The 20,736-nt window shown below is 45.2% G+C and overlaps 1 protein-coding gene across 3 annotated transcripts in view; it reads left to right on the top strand.

Annotated features, from left to right (window-relative positions):
- Positions 1 to 20,736, top strand: part of GLI2 (GLI family zinc finger 2) — a 69,253-nt gene that overhangs the window by 25,546 nt on the left and 22,971 nt on the right. Inside the window, exons 2-6 of one of the 3 annotated variants that reach the window (XM_030487423.1) lie at positions 1,092 to 1,294; positions 2,997 to 3,191; positions 13,701 to 13,902; positions 16,220 to 16,433; positions 18,032 to 18,145. In XM_030487423.1, the coding sequence (XP_030343283.1) occupies positions 1,092 to 1,294; positions 2,997 to 3,191; positions 13,701 to 13,902; positions 16,220 to 16,433; positions 18,032 to 18,145 (928 nt within the window). The remainder of the gene's footprint in view (positions 1 to 1,091; positions 1,295 to 2,996; positions 3,192 to 13,700; positions 13,903 to 16,219; positions 16,434 to 18,031; positions 18,146 to 20,736) is intronic. The other 2 variants (XM_030487424.1, XM_030487425.1) reach the window with 2 other exon arrangements.

The following is a 20,736-nucleotide window of genomic DNA, read 5'->3' as shown; positions in this document are numbered from 1 at the left end:
AGCTCATGAGGTGCACATCTATCTCCCTCAGCTTTGCCAAAGCATCCAGCCAGGCACAAACACCACCCCTGCTGTGACCTGTGTCTGCCACCAGCTCCACTTCGAGCAGTCTGTGAGTACAGAGGGAGCTAATGTAAAGCAGATTTTGCTCTTTTGTTTTGCCTAATGACAGCTCTGACTCTTTTGGCATCTAGCTCAGATTTTCTGCTTCTCAGGTCAGGACATGTAACTTTTTCTGCTCTCTTTGCACCCTCTGCGGTTTACCTAAAAGGCTGGAGGGTATATCTGGGAGATGTCCGCACACTTTCTCTTCCATCCTTGCTCACTCTGCAAAAACTGCTGAAGTGCCAAAACATGCCTGTGACTCTTTTTTTGTTACCTGCTGAATCCCTCAGCATTTACTGACTTCTTTCTCAGGTAGCACTTGGCCTGAGGAAGATCTGAAGGATTTAACAAAGGTGGCCCCCAGAAAGCATGCAATAAAACCTCTCATGAACTTTTGCCCTCTGAACTGTACTGCCGACCTCTCAAGGAGGTTTGTGCAAGCCGTGATGGACACAGGCAGGGAGGGCTGCTCTGCCAGCACTGGCTGAGCCATGCATGCTGGGCCAAGCAAAGCACAGCTTGCTTCAAGATCATATAAGTACTTCTTGCACCGTTTACATCCTCTCATAGGCAGCCCTGTTTGGGGCTCTGCATGGGGCAGCACTGAGCATCTGGATACCAGGGGCAGCGAGGAGCTTGCAAACACCGGGTTTGCCTCGAACGTCTTTGTGCAGCCAGCCTCCCCATGGGAGGAGATGGAGGGAGATCTCTAGCACGGGGTGTGCTCTGCACTGCCCCTTTTCACAGCAGCCCAGGGGAGAGCCACCTTCCACAAATACATGTTTAGTGCAATACGGGTGCAGGTCCACAGGAAGCTTGCACTGACTTCGGGCTCCATATATGTATGCCAAGAGGGGAGTTTTTCCCCACCATGTGCCTGAACTCCTCCCTCGCAGGCGAAGGCAGTGGAGTGGGAGGCAGGAGGGTGGCAGGTGGCCGTGTCACCTGGATGGTTGTGAGTGACGGCGTTTCTCTTTCCTTCCCAGGCCTCCTCCTTTGAGTGGCAGCCCAGTCATCTCTGACATCTCCCTCATTCGCCTGTCTCCACACCCCGCCGGGCCCGGCGAGTCGCCCTTCAGCCCGCCGCACCCCTACGTGGCACCCCACATGGAGCACTACCTCCGCTCCGTCCACGGCAGTCCCACGCTCTCCGTCATCTCTGCTGCCAGGGGCCTCAGCCCCGCTGACGGTAAGACACTGTGCTACTGGTACTGAAGCAATTTTGTAGCTCACCAGCACTGAAATCCCCCAAACCCTGGGGATTTACAGCTGCAAAGGCTCCGCAGCTGCTCTCTGAAGTGGGAGAGCTCTCTCTTTCTTTTTTTCTCTTCCCCCCCCGCCTTTAACTACACATTTGTTTTGCATCATTGCACTGAGAAAGCAGAGCGTGAGAATAGCTATTACCACTGGATCATATTATAAATATTTTGCTTAAAGTACGTTCCTTTCTACAGCGCTCTCGGCTCTCTTATGAGCTTGCCTGCTCTTATGTCTCTACTGGGAGCCCTGCTTTCCCCAAGGAGGGTCACATCTCTCCAGCTGCCTGGCCTGGCTGGGACTGATGTTGCCAAGATGAGGCAATCCTGTCTGGGTTATCCCCTATTGGCTTTGTGTCTTGAGGCAGGATGGCTCCTGGGTGAATGAAAGGAGCCATACTTTCTTCCTCCTTATTCCTGAGTTGCCCTGCAGCAGTTTTGGGGGGAGTTGGCGCTGGTTGCATGCAGAGGTGGTGATGCTCTCCAAGCCCTGGTAGACCCTGTGTTGGGGAGCAGGGGGCAAAAATGGCCGAGCAGGGAAAGGGGAAAACACACAACTCTACTTTCACTTGGGGAGGTGCAAGTCACGCCTTACTTCATCAGAAGTGCTTCATTACACAGTTGCAGGCGGCAGGCTTAGTGCCCAGGGAGCAGCCAGGGTTTGGGACCCCATTTCTGCACACCAAGCAAACCCCAGCATCTCCTGGCTCCTGATCTGCTTCAGGGGCAAGTGGCCCTTCTCCACCACAAAGCGAAGCACACAGGAGAGTGACAAGGCCCCCGGCTTAGAGTCTGGCAACAGAAAACCATCTTCAATGTCTAAAAAAACAACCCTAGAGTGATGGGGAGATGCATACGTCTTCTTCCCTCCCACAGAACGTCATCTGAACTCCAAGCTGCCTGCCACAGAGAGGTCGGATGGCTGGTGTGCGTGTGCTCTGCCCCGTCTCTCTCTTTCCAAAACCAGTTTCATTGTTTGCTGTGAAAAAGAGGCATTGTGGTTTGGGTTGCTTTTCTTTTTTCTTTTACTTTTATTCTTTTCTTTCTTTTTTTTTTTTTTTTTTTTTTTTTTTTTTTTTTTTTGTAAGGCGGTGGTAAATAAGTTAATGGGGCAAGCGGGTGGGGAGGCAGGTTTGAAAAATTACAGCTGGGAGAAAGTGAGCGTAATTGGCTTTGGCAGCCAAAATGGTTTTATGCTGCCAGACACTAAACCTAGCTCTATGCATTAGACCTTGGCTTTAATTTCCTCACGCTGCTATCGGGAACTGGGCTGCATTTGTCTTTCCTTCCTAATAGGCAGGGATGTTAATGCTGACAGGGTTACTGCTGCCGGCAGGCTGGGCCCTCTCCCCCCTCCCCAGGGTGCCGGCTGTGTCCGAACTGGAGGATTATTAGAAGGGGGAACGAGAGATTGTTTATAAATTTGCGGAAATGGAGGAATGCAGAGGCCCCAGCTTAGTTTCTTTTGTCCGCAGAAGCACGCCCAACCGCACGTCACAAGAGCCCTACGTGGAGCTGTGCGGCCGGGGCTGGCGGGGGACGTGGGGGGAGACAGGGCTGCCAACGTCAGCGCTGAGGTCTAACATTGCACTGGGAACCTTCTCCCCATGTTTTTCTCCTTGCCTGTGGCTCCAGCAGCAGCTCACGAGCACCTGAAGGAACGAGGTCTTTTTGGGCTGCCCCCACCACCACCAGGAGCCAACCCTGCAGACTACTACCACCAAATGACGCTGATGGCCGGCCACCCTAATCCCTATGGGGACCTTCTGATGCAAAGTGGGGGAGCAGCCAGCACAGCCCACCTCCATGATTACCTCAGCCCTGTCGATGGTGAGTAGTGGTCTGTGTCTTCCTTGGCCTGGCTGGAATTTTGGGGCAGGTGGATGGGGCTGTCCTCCAGGTAGAGGTTGCTATAAGTGGTAACTCTGCTCTGTTGAAACCCATGGGTGCTACGCTATAATTTTTGGCTTAAAAGGTCACCTTGTTCCATATATATGTATAAAATATACATAGTTTAAAATACATACATTGTGGCCTCTTTGGGAAGATAGCATGGCTGCTGTATGGTTAGATGGGCTGGCCCAGGGACCAGGGCATTGCTGCCATCCCACTGTTTTGGCCATGGGTGACCACAGCGTACCTGGGGGCAAACTCCATCTCTGGCTCCCCATCTCACCCTGTGTTTAGCCTGGTTTGTGTCTAGGGCAAAGGCTGGCCATTTCCATGCATAGCTGTGTGGCACGATGGACCTCTCGTCTTGGCTGGGACCTCTCAAGTCCCCAGGGAGAAAAAATACCTTTATGGGGAGCCACGATGGAGAGGATATGTTAGTATTCTGTGGGAGAAAAAAATTGCAGGAATGTGGTATTTATGCTAGTATAGGGCATTCTAAACCTAGAAAGTTATTGCTCCTGCCTAAATGAAGAAGAAATAAAACCACGTTAGGCACTGCAGTGCTGAGTCACCCCTGCGGCCTGACCGCTGCCCTAGCGAGATGGGTAAAGTCTATCTGGAAGCGTATGTGAGGTCCAAATGATTTTCAGAGCTGTTAGAAATTTCTTTGCTATCACTTTATGGCACATCTCATAAGAACTGGGGTTGCACAGATACTACAGAGGGCAGTTTGGGGATTATTTCTTGCTGCAAGAAACTTGGCTCGATTTTCAGGTCCTGGCTTCTGTTTCCTGGGCTGCCTTCCGATTTGCCTGTGGACCATTATAATTTTTGGAGTGGAGATCTGCATCGTTTCATTACTGCTTCAAAGTTTCTGCTGTTGAGCTTTCAAGATGAAAGACTTTGTGGTCTTGCTGTTCCGTAAAGTGACTGGTTTAGAATGATAAAAGCTGTTCTGGCTCTTCAGTGATGGGGGCTTATAGATATCTCTAACAAAAAAAAAAAAACCGCGAACAATTTCTCGTCTGCAGCTGTTGTGGAAGTTTTACTGGAATAGTCATTTTTGCTGCCAATTCCTAGATTATTCGTGAATCCAGATCCCAGTCAGAAAGGGAGAGCGCATGCACCTTGGTATCGTCCTGCCTCCGACACCAAAATATATACTGGGCTTCTCTGCTACAAAGCAGTTGTCAGTAAGTCCATTCTGCCTTCCCTCCAAAGGGTTAATGTCTGTGGTTATAGCAGATGGGTGCAAACCAGCACTGCCAAGTTCTCCTTGGGCTCATGAACAAGACTCCTTCCTCCTTTCCTCCTTATTAGTCCATCTCTGACCAGCAGCGCCTCAGTAAAGCGCCAGATGAACAGCCAGTGAGGGAAGCAAACACAACTGTTTTGATGCTAACATAGGCTGGCTCTCAGCACACCAAGATACTCGTCCTCTGGTTTGTTGAAGATCAGTCTATCTGAAGTCATCTGAGATACTCTCCGTGGCAGAAGATTTTCTTACTGTTTGCCTTCTGAAAATGGCAATAGAGTGAATCATGTATCAAAGGTCCAGGTTTCATGTGGCCAAGCTCATAACCATTATTCACTGCAAAGACAGGGCTCACCAAGCATTTATTTTGATCTTTTGGTCAAGCTTTGTTGATGAGTAGCTGGAAAGCCTTTTCCAGGCCTTCACATGCTCTGCATGAGATGAAAACTTTCAAATGTCACGAAGATGTGACAATGAGACATTAGAAGGCTACCTTCTAAGAATGCAAAAACGAGCAGCAGCCCAGTGCCAGTCTCTGGTCTATGTGTTTGGGTTTATCCATCAGCTGGATTGAAGAGAGAATTGTTCAATTTCAAGACAGAAACTAGAATGGATGGCTCTGAAATGCTGGATAAGGAACCAGAGTCTCCCTCTCTTTTTAGAAAGTCATTTCAAAAATTTAAATCAGCAGGGTTTAAGTAAATAAATAGTTGAACAGTTAATTTAATAAAGCATCTTCTTATGGTGCTTTTCTGAGACAAGAATATCAGTAGCATGCATAAAATCCCAGTGAGTCACCACCTCAGCATCTGTCTGCCAGAGAGCCCTCTTCTTCCCAGAGAGCTCTAGAACACAATAACTTTACAAGAATTAGTTTGCTGAAAATGCAGGTAACTCCTGTTAAACCACACACAGCACTATCATACACCTGTGGTAACTCTGGCACCTGCAAAAGAAAAAGCAGCAGATAAGCATATACTAAAACTGGCCTATTCAGTGTCACATCACCTCCAAATATCTTCAGATCCACGGGAGCCCTAGACTGTATGATAGTTCTTCACAGGCATGTACCTGGGCCCTTCTGGTTGCTGTAATTGCATTTCTTGGAGAATTTCTCAGTGCCTTTATGTTTGTCAGTGGTTTTTTCATCCCATCAGGTGTCTAGGGTCAGGAAAAGTAATAGGACATAAAGGTCAGCTGGATTGTTGGTACTGACCATGTATCAGGACTGCTGAGTGTTTAAATGGCGATTGAGGTAGAGTGCACCAGAGCTGCATCTCTTTGGCAGGGTTTTCGCTGTGCAGCTAGAAGTACTTATACCACAAAAGTAGACCAAGTTTTGTGCAGCAGACTGCTGGGGTCTTCAGGCCAGTTCCAGTGGTGACTAAATAACCCTTCAGTTAGCTGTCATGTGTCATTCTGTTGTCCAAATAGGAACTCTAAATCCAAGAATGGAGTTTGAATCCAGGCTTAAATCCATTTTCTGGAAAGCCTACACTTTCAAATCAAAAGTTAACTGCTTTCTAATGTCACAACATTGCAAATGAGTCACCTCTGAGACTATACAGGATCTATTCACCAGATCAAAACTATCTTTTGCATTTCTATTCTAGAAGTGGATACCACATGGTGGATTATTCCAGATGACAGAATGGTTGCACAAGAGCATCCCTGGGGCAGTAAAGACTGGTGAGGAGCACAGATGAACCTAGAGATGACTATAACTTTCTGAGCATGTTTAGTATATCCAACATTTTTTTTTCCCGAAGCACGAGTGCTCCTGTGATTACCCACAGCCCTTCAGGAGGTGCCTTTTGCTCTCAAGGGGAATGTATCCAAGGTGGCTTGATGCTTGTTCTGTTACAGCCCTGTACAACAGAAGATGTCAGAGTACTGTACAAAGCAAACCTCCTTCATCACTGGAGACTCCAAAGAGAAAGAGAAAATGATCAGTGAGCAGAGCAGTGGCAGCTGTAGGAAAAAGATCCAGATCTTCAGAATGAGACTCTCATGGTGAGAGTGGGAAGTAGAGGTTGTCTTTAAATCCATCACTTCCGTTTGCACAGTGTCAAAAGTGTGATGGGGTTGCCTGTGCTGAATCAGACAATGGGGGAAAGATGTCTTAAGTTCAACTTAGGTCCAAGCAGCGCTGCACAGAGGTGGTCACTCAGGTCAGGAGGGCTGTATAGATGTGTTTGTGCAACCTTACAGTTACCAACAGCAGGGATGAACCTGCAGTGCTGTCACGGCTTTTCATACAGTTCAGAAGCTAGAGGGAGAAACCCTGACCTGTTTCTTCGTGCCTGGAACATGGCACTCACAAATGTCTTGTCTTACAACCATCAGTTTAACTGGGAAAAGGTTTCGTTCAGCCCAGCACAGCCAACAAGCCAGTGGCTGGCAAAGTTGCCTGGGACATGGGCAAATCATCAAGCAGGACTTTATTTCCCCAAATCAAACAGTCATTCAGCATCAATGGCCTCTTTCAGTCAGTGTTGTTGGAGCCTTTCTACTTCAAGTAAATGATTTAATAGCCATCAGCGTAAGGAGCAGGGCTGGCAGTGCAGCCCAGTGGTTATTATAGTCGGCAGGCATGTGTCTGAGAGGTGAGCTCAGGACTCTCCTCCAGCAGGTTTATGTGAAATGATTGATCCACCAGGATAGATGGAGAGAGCCGAGCCTCACGGTGACCTAGAAAAGAAGTGCCTGCTTGGGTCTTAAGGGACCAGCAGCTAGGGGGTTGCAAGCTGGATATGCTGGATCACAGATGACTTCCCAAACAAGCCAGCTGTTGGCTACTCTGGGCAGACGGCGCACCCTGTATTCACTTCCTTAAAAATTCTGAAGTATCTTTTTTTGGTTTGTTTTTTGGTTTGTTTTGTTTTCTTTGTCCCAGCACAGAATGGAAACATGCTGAAATCTCAGAAAAGTTTCAGAGAATGAGAAACAATTTCCCACCCATTTCTAGCCAGCAATGCTGTTTTCCTCCCCAGAAAAATATGTGCAGAAGAGAGAAAAAGTCCCAGAGCATCCCATAAGTGCTCTGTTTGGAATTCTGCTGCACTTTGGTTTCTAAAGAATTCAATTTACATATGCAAGTTGGGTCATCTAAACAGTTACCTTGTGGATTGGGAGTAGAAGAATGCAGCCTTGTCTTTCAGCAAGGATTTGAGGGAAGCATTAGTATTCCTTGAACTGCAAAGTTGATAGGCCCAGGGAGGGAAGAAAAAAGGGTCTCAGGACAGCATCTGGTGCCAGTACAAATGTCTAGCATCTGCTGCAGTCTAAGTAAGAGGTGTTTGCTGCTGCAGAAGGGGAGAGGGGAATAAGGAACTGGTTATGTGAAGAGTGTTTGTAGTTTGTTGCTGCTGCTTATTGATAAAGGGATCACCCTGTGGTTTTATGCTGCCCTTGGATTTAATCTTACGACTGGAGAAGGGCGATATTTCTGTATGCTTTGAGTAGAATTTTCTTGGTGAGTGGTCAGGAAGAGGGGTCATTTTGGTAACGCTTTATTTATTCCAGGGCTTGGCTAGGGGATCCAGGGGACATCTTTCAGTGAGAAGGAGGCGGCAAGCCATCTGCAGCCCACATGCCTTACAGGCTTGGCCTTTGGAAGCAATTTTCCCCTGATGTCCTTCTGCAGTCAAGATGGTGGCAATATGCTTGTCCATAAAGAGGTGCCTGAGATTTCCTTGCCCTGAAGGAGCCTTGAAGGAGCTCCCAGTGAGTGCCTGGCATTTCCTTTCAGGAGGGCTTTGCTGCCACTATTTCTAGTGTGATCCAAGGTCTGAAATTTTCCTCCAGGAAAACCATTTCTGGTAATGGCCCTCTGATGGCCCAGTGCCATGGTGAGTGGTCAGAGTAGGAGCCTCCACTCCTGCCTCCCACACGAGCCAAAGTCTGATCCCACTCTTCAGCACGACAGCAGTGGAATGGCTGGGGGAGTCAGACCACAAGCTGCCACTGTGTAAAAGCTGCCCATTTGGCTCATTGCTGGCCTGTTGTGGATAAACCTAAATTTGGGAAGAAAATCCCAGTTCCCGAGCAACCCATGGATGTGACAATTCATAGACACTGTAGGAAACTGTCAAGGAAACTTTTATCTTTTTAACAAGAAATCTGGAGTTTCCTCCCCGCTGTAGGGTGTCTGGAGGACCAGGCAGGGACATTTGGTAGACACGGCCAGCGTCACTTGAAAATTCAGCTTTGAATTTTTGTTCATTTAGAAATGGGATATTTAGTCCCCCAGGAGAGCAATGTTTTTCAGTTGTGAGCTGTGGCATTTACATTTACCCTGCAAAGATAATGCTGCTATAAAGTCAAGTTTTTTCTGCTGAGAAGTTACTCCAGGCAGTTTTAAAAGGTTTCTTTAAATATGTAGTTATATTTACTCTCTAGCATGTACAGCTGTGCCTCTGATGGTCAGTGTATCTGGGTTCAAAACCATTAAAAACACCGTAAGCTGAATCCAGAACTGACTTTTTGTAAGGAGAGGCAGCAAAGAGCAAAGGCTTATGGTAAATTTATTTACCTTCATGGACTGCCATCCACAACACTATCACCGTGCCCAGAACTTTGGGTCAACCTTTATTGCACTTTTCCATTCACCAGTTCATTTCTCCACTTTAATCTCTTCCTAACTCTGAGAGAGAAGGAGACAGTCTTTTTTCTTAGACTTTCCTGACTCTTATTTCAGCCCAAAAGATATTTTTGTTGTCTCTTGAAATCTGAAACAGTTTTGATTTCTAAGAAGGTGTCTTTAGTCTTTGCAAAAACGAAAAGAAAATAATGTTTCTTCCTTTTGGAGCTAATTTGTTTAATATACGCCGAGTAAATAAAACCCAAGCTGTTAGTATGTCCAAAAGCTGAGTGCATAAACGTAACATCTTTTCCAAATGGGAAAGAATTAGTTTGAAAGTAAAGATGAGATGTCTCAAACAAGGGTGTTGCTAGGTCAGCTTTTAAATTCAAAGTTATTCCATCTACCAAAGCCCACGGAATGCAATGGAAAGCAGCTGCTGGCTTAAATAGGTGTTCATTCACAATGAGAGGTAGATGTAGCAGAGCAAATTGGTGCAGGAACAGCCACCAACCATCCTGGGCATGCTGTATATGTACTGGGCTGGAAATATTATCACACACCAGAAGAGGCAATGATACAGAGTATCTCTTGGAGTTGTCTTGTTTCCTTGTGCAGGCTTTGGCCCATCATTTTTTTCTGGGTGAGAAAAAGTTTTCCCATCTCTCAGTAGCATTCAAGGGGAAGAAATTGAAGGTAAAAAAGTCTCCCATCTGAGGCAGAGAGGCATAGAGAAATTAATCTTAAAAACTGAAATGCTGGTGGCTGAGTGGAATTAATTTGAAAATAATTTCCTAATTTGAAAATAATTTCCTAATTTTATGTGACTTTTAAAAATTTGACTTTAGGTATCTGGAAAAAAAAAAAAAAAATCTTTTAGGATAACAACACAAAAGTACCAGGTCTTTTTCTTTCAAGAGTGTAGAAGGGGGTACTCTGGCAGTTTGGAAACTTCCCCCAACATATTTTGCAGACATCAAAAAAGTCTTGAAGCTAACCCTGTTCATTTTGATAAATCAGCATTTTTGAAGGGGAGATGAGAGAGGGAGTTCTAGTGATAAATCCTCCTGAGGGTCTCCATCTCTGCATCTGAAAAATGGATCCTGCCTTCATTTACTTCTCTGGGCACAGTCACTGCTGAAGAAGTCGTACGTGGTTTTTCCTTTGAAGCATCACTGGACCTCAGGCAACAGAGAATTTTGCTTACGTATTCAAGTGGCTGTCAGTCAACCCATATTGAAGACCTTGCCTATGTATACAGCTATAGTAATGCTTATCTTTGCTGCTGTCTAGTATCATCTAATGCTTGTGCTCAGTACCCTCAGATTAGGGGATCAGGTCAGGCCAATTTTATTATCAAGAATGATCCCCATGCTACCAATCTGCTTTTGAATAATAATTTTGAGAAGATTCCCTCTTCCTAAATGCATCAGTAGCACTTCTTCTTATGGTTAAACTCATTCTCCATTTCTCAGACACTTCCTTTCCCAGGCACCTTGGATAGGCTGTCACTGAGAAGAGAGGAATTGTTCATCCATGGCACGATTTTAGGTCCCAGTTTTCTCTGGAAGCCTGCAAGACCTAAGAAGCTTTTGTGTGAAGCAAGAGCCTGACCTGTTGGATCTGCTATCAAACATTTCAGATAGCCCACAGTATTTGCAAGATCTAAATTAGAGCAGACACTAACAATACATATTACTGGTTTTGGGCTGGAGAATTCCCAGGCCAGCTTGCAAATCTGACAGCTTCCAGCAGAGTTTTACGTGGGAAAAAAATGATGTACCTGTATGCAGCAGGGAGGGGTACCCACTTTGGTTACACTACTAAAACCCATGTGTCTGTTGGACATCAGGACTTCTTCCCTCTGCAAATTAATGGCAACCAATGGCTGAACCAGCACTGTGGACATAAATCATAGGAAGGAACAGCAAGAAATGAGTACAAGGCTTTTCTTTCTATTTAGTAATTTATCAAGGGAAGTGGCACATTAATAAACAGATCTCCCTTGAGGTGTGGGAGTAACAGAGATAAATATGACTGTCAAGTCTGGCCTGCTTCCTTCTGTTAGAGGAGGAGGAGACTGGGAATGCAAATGCAGAAAACAGCATCTCTATCTGGAAAGACGCATATTATTTGTAAGACAGAAACACTGACAACTCAGCTGAGATGGAACCCCATTGCACTTGATACAATACATACATAATAAAACACAAACCCTGTCTAAAGGAACTCATCTAAATAGATGACGCTGGGAAATAGAAACACAGAAAGAAGCAGCAACTTGCTCAAGGAGGAATGGCTGGGTAGGACTGGGAACAGCACCCAGGCCTTTATAGGTTGTGGCCCATGTATTGAATCAAGATGTGGCTGGGGGTGGGGGAGGAAGAAAAAAAGTGTAATTAGTTCAGATCAATTACATTAATACATTAGTATGTTGCAGACAGAGCAAGGTTTTGACCATTGTGATCTAGACACAAGCAATCCTCATGTTGCTTGGTCCAGGGCTCTGGCGGGGCCCAGATTTTATGAACCAGATGTGAGGTTTGGGAATGCTCCACTCCAGTCTTTAGGCAGGATCAGCCTTTGCTGAGGGTGGTTCATTTGCTTATGTTCATTTTGCGTCCATAGTGCCTCTACAAACCGGCTGCTCCTTTTCCAGCTCCCAGGAGAAGTGCCACTCACCACTGCAGAATGGGCTGGAGTCTGCCAGCCACAAGCATTAGGAAAGTTTGAGGCTAATCCCTCCAAGTCATGGAACAGCTTTAACACTCAGGAGGTGATTTTTTTATAGACCATTGTGTGCTTTTTCTGTTTTCTACCTGATACTTGAATCTTGTTTTCTAGCATCTGTACACCCCATGAGGCTGCAAAATGTATCTTTACAAAATACTATGAAAAGAACATATTCAGTATATATGTAGCATTCTCATTTCTAGGTGAAATTCCCAATATTGCAGTATTGTAGTAAAGGCATTGCAGCTAGCAACTCTTGAAGTTTATTAGGTGTAGGACAAAAGTCATAAGAGTGCATGGTTCAAGTACCAACTTAGCCTTGGACTTCCAGTGGGACCTTGGGCAAGTCGCTTATGTTGTGCAACAAGGGACATTATGGGTAATAAAGGAACGGTGGTGCTAAACCCCATTGATTACACAGCACGCAGGCATGGTAATAACAGAGCCACTTAGGTACACGGGTGAGTCATGTGGAGACTGGGAGACTGCAACCCAGCCACTGGTCTCAGGGAAATGTTGACACAAACTTCTGCAAGCCAACGCAAATCAAGGAACTATTTGGTCACACTGGCAGGGTATATTTTACCTCCTTATACATCCCATTCACCCTCTCACATACCAGCACTGTCGTCAGGTTTGAAAGTTTATGCTCTTGCAAAGCACCAGGCTTGTATTTGGTGATACACAACCGAAATCAGTCCCTCCAACCAACTAGAGGGAAATAGCTCATATTGCCTGTCTGGGCAAGGTGCTGTTTTATTCGCCATGTTTAATAGGATATACTCACAGCAAGCTTTCTGGAGGGACCACTGCTGGAAAAGCCAGGTAGTAACACAGCACTGTGCTCATCAAGGAAGGGAGCTGGAGCAGCTGAGCCCTCCTGCACCCCAGAGTGGCTGATGGGAGTTACCAGCCGGCCCCATGGCTGAGTGGTGTATTTTACCTTTAAAAATACTTCTTTAAAAAATAGACAACCTAAACACTACTTTCATTGCTTTGGAGGGATGAACCATTCCAAACAGGGCTAGGGCTCAGGCAGGCTTTGCACCTGGTACCCTGGTATCAGGTAACATTGTGATATGACCTATCCCCACCTCCTGTCCATGCCACCCCAGAGATTTGCAGGTGGTTCAGGCCTGGGCAGAGTTTCCTCTGGATGAAGTCATTTGTTCCAGTTAGCAGTGCTGAAATGAGGAGGAGGCCAAATTTGTACAGTAGTAACTTGCCATGGGACAGAGTTGGAAATGATTTCATGCCCAAATGATTGACAATTGCTAATAGGGTCCAGGCACTGGCAGGTCCCCTTGGAGGGGGAGAGCTTGAACTTTGTGCCTGAGCTGCCAAATTGGTTTTCTTAAAACTCTTCATTTACTTTCGGGGCTCCTGGAGCCTCGCCTCCTTCATTAATTGGATGTTCAGCATTGTGCCTGTGTTCATTTGGTTTCCGCTCCCTCCGCACACAAGCACATACACCATTTCCAAGGGTCGCCCCAGCTCTGACATGCGGCTCTTCTGGCCCGCTGTTCCTGCTGCTGAGTCAACAGGGATGGCTGCACTCATGGAAACCTTGTGGGGCCTTTTCCCTTTGGATTTTAAGTTAATTTAGTGATGATAAAAAGGGGTGATGGACAGGCTTCTGTTTATCCCTCAAGGAGAGCGAAGCAAGCAGACGTTCATGGTGCTGCCTGACCTCTTGTCATTCAGCGCCCAGCAGAGAGGAAACTTCCCATCAAAGTGCAGCTGGTCCTTGTGCTGCCGGTGGCTCCTGAACATCCCACAGCAGTCACGAATGCAGCAGGTCTCAGCACCTCCCACCCCCCCTGCAGGAAGGGAGCAGCCTGCTGCTTTTTTCTGACAAAGTATCCCTTTCCTACAGTGTCCCGGTTTTCCAGCCCACGGGTGACACCGAGATTAAGCCGAAAACGAGCCCTGTCTATCTCCCCGCTATCTGATGCCAGCATTGATCTCCAGACGATGATCAGGACCTCCCCAAACTCTCTCGTGGCGTATATCAACAACTCCAGAAGCAGTTCAGCGGCGAGTGGCTCCTACGGCCATTTATCTGCTGGGACAATCAGGTAAAGCTCTGGGACAAGCTCCATTCAGATGCATAACCACCCTCCTGAAAGGGGGGTGGTCCTCCAGCAAGGGAGATCTCTTCCTCACAACCTTTGCTTTTGTGCACTGGGGCTGTGTAGTGTATTAAATCAAAGCCTCCATGTGGTTTTGCATGTGGAAGGGTACCTCGTGGCATATGTGGGGGGAGTTGCTCGATTGGGGTTATTGGTTAACGTGTTTCAGTAATTGCAGTATGATCATGCCTCCCTGCAAGCAGAAACAGAGAATAAATTCATCTAACAAAATTCTCATTCTGAGCAGTTGGACTGGTTAAGAAACCTTCTGATTTAAGAGATTGCCCCAAAGTATTCTCCAAATTATTGGCCCACATTCTTAAAAAAAATGTTGTCCGGGCAGACTGAAAAGCCTAATTCTAAAAACATATTTAAAAAAAATCTAAGCCCTTGAGTGAAGTTTTGTTCAGATCTTAATTAAAAAGCACTTACACTAGGCAGCTCACTGTTGTCAATTCCTGCCATGATTGCTTCACCCAAGTTTCACAATGTTATTATTCTTTTTATTACTTCACTGTTAAAAATGTTAGATTTAATTAACACTGATGTTGCAAAACAACGGTTTATAAAGATCATGCACTCCTAAAATTTGTAGGGAAAACCAGAGATACTGCCATTAGTAACTGTAACATTAATTTTATAAGTTACTTTATCCAGCAGCATCATTTAGAAATTGACTGTGAAATCAAACATAATGCTAACTTAAATTACAGCTCCTTGTCTGGTAATTGTGTTTTTCTAGTCTTTTCACCTGTTGTCATTAACCGGGCATACCTATTGTGTCTTATAATCAGATTTTAAACTTTTCAGGGTAGCATCAGGTATTTTCAACAAATCAGTAGAATGCAATGGTCAGTTACTGGCCTCTGAGGGAATAATCAAGTAATACTAAAGAATTTTAAACTCTTCTCAGTGTTCTAAAGGTGTATCTTGAATGTCAGGAATTGTAAAATGGGTTACATGTATAACAGGAGAACTGTCAGAAATTTGGGGTGAAAAGACTTTTTTGTTATTATTTTAACAATGTCTTAGTGGCAGGAATGAAATCCTTTCTCACCTTCTCAGACCCAGATCCTAGTGGCACTTCAGAAAGTCATTTTTAGACTTTGCTGTAACATAACAAATCTGTGCAGCAGCCTGTCATCACACCTCATTTGCTTCAGTGCATTTTTAACTCCCAGAGCTCTTTTACACTGTAGTGATTTTTGCCCTTTATTCTTTTGGTCAAGTTGTCATTAACTGGTTTGGAACAGAAATACTAATTGTATGGTCACAAGCAATAAGTATTTTCCTTAAAAGCAAAATCGGAAATGAAGCATATTGCTAATTATGGTCCCATTCTCTGAGAATGCACACCAAGTGCAGCGTTAGTGATGAGAGAGAAAACATCGTGAGGGTAAAGGTTCAGGGTGGCCACCTCTTAAAGGTGGCAAATATACAATTTTTGGGCTGAGAGTCTGTGGTTTGTGCATCACGTGCCTAGAGTATAGAGAACAGAGCATCTTCTGTGCTTCTCCATCTCTGCCAAGGGGACTTAGTCCTGGGAGTGAACCCCTTCTTTCCAGAAGTAGAGTCTCATTTTTAATGCTGTTGACTGCTGCATCCTGGCTCAGACCTGTTGCTCCCAGTTAGCTTCCAAGCAGCCAGGAGCTGGTTGTGTGTCTGGTCACCGTTGACCTAGATTGGAGATGAGCCAGTGGCCTACATACGAAGGGTGACATACTTCAGCAGTCCCCTGAGCCAACACTCCCCTCACCTTAATGCAGAGTAAGTTGCATGGTTTTGGACAATGTTAAATGGATAGTTATTCATCCCTGCTGTGATCTGTGCCAGGTGAGCCAGGTGATGCTAGTTTTTTATATCCAGGGAAACATAACCCTAAGGTTGCGAGTCTGCAGAATAGGTCTTCCCTGGGAAAACCTGGGAGCCTTGGGGGTTGCAAAGCCAGGTGTGTCCAAGTCCCATCTCTTCTGCAGTTGCTGCCAAGGGCTTTGGCTGTTTTTAGACATAGGAAGAAATTACAATCAGTCTGATACATGGGTCAAAATGATTCACAAGTTTGCTGAGGCACACATGGCATAAATCCTGTCTTTACAGTAAAGTAGGCTGTCAGGCTTGTTGTGTCATTGAAGGCACCTAGCTGGGGCATTGCAGCCCGTCTTCTGGAGCCTCCAGGAAGCCAAACTTGAATCAGTTGCTAGCTAATGTGATAAATACTGTTTAAAATAATTCCTCATCATTTTTCCTCCTCTTGTTGCTGCAGCCCGGCATTCAGCTTCCCCCACCCTATTAACCCCGTGACGTACCAGCAGATCCTGACTCAGCAGAGAGGCCTGAGCTCAGCCTTTGGACACACTCCTCCCCTGATCCAGCCATCCCCAACCTTCGCCCCACGGCAGCACATGGCGGTCATCTCTGTCAACCCACCACCAGCACAGATCAGCAGCAATAGCAACTGCATCTCTGACTCCAGCCAGGTAGGGACGACTGTCCTGGCTCTCTATTTGAATGGCACACAGAGAAATGGAGGCATGTCCTCTGTGGGATGAGCCCTTCATGGTGGCTTTGGGAGTTCTACCCTCTCTCTTTTTACTCATGCTCTCCTTTTACATTGCTTTTTCTTCCTCCTGGCAAAGCGTTTCTGGATTAGTCACAGCCAAATTTTGCACCCACCTCCTTTCCTTGCACATACATGTACCTACCCATGCAAGAAACAAAGGCCTTGATTCATCAAAGCATTGACAATGTATGCACGGTCATCTCAGGCAGCAAATCTTCTTGAATACATGTTATGTGCTATTGAAATCGAGGGAAATCAGCACATGCTGGAGTGTTTTGCCAAATAAGCACCTGAGCACTGTGAACCAAGCTTCATCAGTTCCTTAATCAATCCTTCCTTCCTTTTTTCTACAGATGTGAACCATATTCCACACCTTATTTCTTTCCTCTTTAACAAAGTGCATCCTACCTAGGATGTCTAACCTTTTCATTTATCATTCCATCTTCTTCAATAGCTTCTCTCTTGGGGTATCCCTGCTTTTGGGTTTTACTGTTAAGATTTGCAAAACCAGGGGCCAGCTTTTGAAAACTAGGAATGCTATGACGTGTACAAAATCCTACATGTCAAAGGTGTCCTGGCAATTACATGTGAGTTCACACAGGCATATGCATGTATGCACAAGCCCTTCACATGCACAGGCCTAGTGAAAATGTCTAGCACATTTTTAATCATTTTTCTTTCCCATTTTCATTCCTTGGAAGTTTGAATTGCAATTGCTTTTCTCCCCAGAGACTTATTTCACCTCATTTCACACCCATTTCAAATTGCTCTTTTACTTGTATCATACTGAACTTTTCAGACTGGTTTATTGTTTTAGGGTTTCTCATGGCTGCTGTGCTGCAAACTCTGTTTGTTATTGAAGGTTATTTGATTGATTGGCTTTGTTTTCTTCTTCGAAACTGGCTACCAAAATAATGTGGCTGGCAGGAGTTTTGCCTCTGTTTAATAACTTGCAGGACAAATCTTGAGTAATTAACAAGAGTGTATTTAAAATGTTAATGTTCCAATTTTATGCACATAGAATGGGATGTTTTTTCTCCTGAAGTTGTTCTGATTTTTTAAGAGCTTAGTAAAATATACACATAGCCTTTCATGCACCCAGCATGCCAAAGCCCTCGCATGTAACCAGAGCTCCTCTCTGCCCCCAGGAATTCATTTTCTCAACAAATCATTTCATCATATTGGGAAATAAAATCATGGCTTTGGTGGAGGTTGAATAAGGTTTTGAAGGCTTTGGCAGGGACTGGATCTCTCTGAAATGGAGCAGCAGCGGCGAGACCAAGCTGATGCTGCTCTTGACTCTTCCCTCTTTTCCATCTCTCTGCCTTGCACAAACCCACATGGGCTAATTTTCATGTGAAACCCGGGCCAGCAGGCCAATACTCTGTTGTCCCCAGCCACTCCTGAGGTTCAACCTTGACTGATTTTTAAGTGAATTTTTAATGAGGAGATGGGCTGCAGTCTGTCTCTCATCCAAAACGCTGATGTCATATCTTGCCTGGTTTTCTTTCCTAGAGCAAACAGAGCAGCGAGTCAGCTGTGAGCAGCACAGTCAATCCAGTAATTAACAAGCGCAGCAAAGTAAAGACTGAAGTCGAGGGCTTGCCCCCAGCATCCCCAACCACACAGGTAACCTTCCCAGTGCAAGACGTCGTGGGGCTGAAGCTATGAGTTGCTGGGTCTTGTTGTCTTTGGGAATGATGCTTTTGTCACTTTTTGCTGCAGGTGGGAGCAAGGCATCAAAGTCTGCCAGGCAGGTGGGGTGTCTCTTGGAGCATAGAGCCCAGGAATATACAGTGCAAAGCTGAGTGAAGCATTCAATGGGTGCTTGGGACTCAGCTTGCTGTTGCTGTGCTCAAGTAGAAAAAAAGGAGAGAGGAAATAATTCAAGTGTGATAGTTTAAAAATGATGTCCGAGGTTACCGTGCTGCAAAGCAAGCAGCATTAGTGTCTCTGAGCAAACACAGATTATGAGGGAATCTTGCATGTAGGTAGAAAGCTTGCAAAAAATGGGATGACCTCTTGATTCAACAAGGAATTGCTCCTAGAAACATCCTTTACACTGGTGACACAACATTTGACACCAAGAAGGGCCCAAAGGCCTTTGCTTTCTTTCCGGAGCTCTGTGATTGCAAACTGTTTAATGGCTGACAGTATCCATCTGACTGTCCTTTATCACAACTGTAAACTATCAGGAGTGCTCTGGGCACTTCATTTTCATGAAATATTAGGCCGTGTTATTGTCAAGTGAATGGAAGAGTTGATGACAAATTTCTCCTTCTGCCCTGGTTCAGGAGCAGGTCTCAGCATGATGCATGGGGACAGCAACGTGTGCAGTCATCAGGGGGCTGGTAAAATTGATGAAGATAGCATATCAGGGAAAGATAAACATGCTGTAGTCAGCACGATCAGGGCAAAGAGGCACCTCTCTGGAGCTTTGAGTTTAGGAGTGCATCTACATACTACTGCAAAAACACATGTCCTGTAAAAACAATCTGGTCACCACCCAGGCTAATAGGGCCACATGTTTATTTCTTGCAGCAAATTAAAAAAGATTTGAAAGCCATCACTTGCTTTCTCAAAGCATCTATAGCAGAAGAGCCGTGGGACAGACAGCTGCTTCTTCACTGGCTGTCGTCCTCTGTTCTCTACTCTAACATGAAGAGGCATGTGCCCCACCTCAGGGAGTGCTTGGGTAATGTCAGCCTGGCCCACCCCTGCAGCCTTGCCCCAGAGTTTCATCCACTGGGTCAGATGTGAAATAAATGCTGAAAGAAGGGAGGGAGTAGTTTAAAGTGGTGCAAGGAAGTTTGATTAGAATAGCAAGGTGAAATTAAGAGAAGGATATAGTCAAATAGATCCTAACGAGAAGTCTGTGAAGTAATACCCCAAGGGAAACGTAGGCTTCACGTCTTGCAGCATTTCGGTATCGGCTGGGAAATTACTGGAAAGCACCTTGTAAGAGACAGCCCATTCTTGGCAAGGAGGACAGGTTAAAAGACTGAACGTAGTGGGTGTCTCCTCTTCAGTTGGTCTAAGCAATAGCAACTTGTTAAATTTGAGGATTCCTGTTCTGCTGTGCTGAAAAGTTGAGTTATAGTCAGTTAATTATTGACTGATACATTTTTTGCAGAGGATAAAGCTCATCCGTTCCCAAAAAAGCATGCATGTGTGTATTTTGTTTTGGAAACGCTGTACTGGAAACGACTCATGTGAGTTGTGGTTTGGGTGTTTAAAATCCTTGGCCAGACAGTACCTCCCATGATGGCTTGTGCTATAAAAAATGCAATCCAGACAAGATTTGTGGAACACGGTGGAGCACCAGGCATGAGAAACCTGAGTTAGTGTGCTCTTGTGATACCACAATAGCTCCTGTACAGATTCAGATTAATGTTGAGCTTGACAGAAATGAAACTACACAATCCTCTTCAACAAATTCAAACTGTTTCAATACCATTTTTCCAAAAGAAAGTATAAAAATTTTAACAAAACAAGATCTTTAGCAGAAAATTTCTCTTTTCCAGGGACCACACTTTACCTGGAGAGAAACGTTTCAACAAAAATAATGTTCAAATAATGTTCACAGCTCAACCAAATAGGAATTGCTGGGGGGAAAAAAAAAATATTACTGTTTGAACTTTCTCAGGCTATTGCTCTGGGCTTTGATACAGTTTGAATCTCCAGAAGTCTTTCTGTAAATTACTAGTTTCCTGCCCCAAGAGCCACCTTACATTTTTTTTATTTTTTTTTTAAATTAAGAGCTAATTAAAACATATCTCTTTGTCTCCATATCTTAACCTGTGAATTGAAAAGTAACAGCTGGCATGTATGTCATGAGCTATTTAATGAAAATTGTTGAACTTTTGTACAGTACCTCTCACTTCCCAAGTCATATAATGCCATTAAGTCATGGCAGCCCCTCAGTAGGCATTGCAAAGGTGTTGGTGGGGAGGGAGATGGTAACCAGATAGGTCTGTTTGGGCAGGTCAGAAGCAGTTTGAAACAGGTCTAGCTGCGTCTACACACTTACGGGGCCAACTGGAGCAGCAGATCATGAGGAACAACGTCTGATATGGTCAGTCACATCCTGGAGGCAGGATGCTCTGTGATAAGCAGTAGTAGTAATTGGGAGGAAAAGGAATGAAGGGGGTCAAAATCTGCAGGGTTTTGTATTGCTAAATTACTAAGCCAATATTGGATGCTGATTGCTTGACAGTAGT

Source organism: Strigops habroptila, chromosome 5 (genome assembly GCF_004027225.2).
Source record: "Strigops habroptila isolate Jane chromosome 5, bStrHab1.2.pri, whole genome shotgun sequence".
NCBI lineage: Eukaryota > Metazoa > Chordata > Aves > Psittaciformes > Psittacidae > Strigops > Strigops habroptila.
The sequence above is the reverse complement of the archived record's forward strand: the minus strand, read 5'-3'. Positions and strand labels throughout refer to the sequence as shown.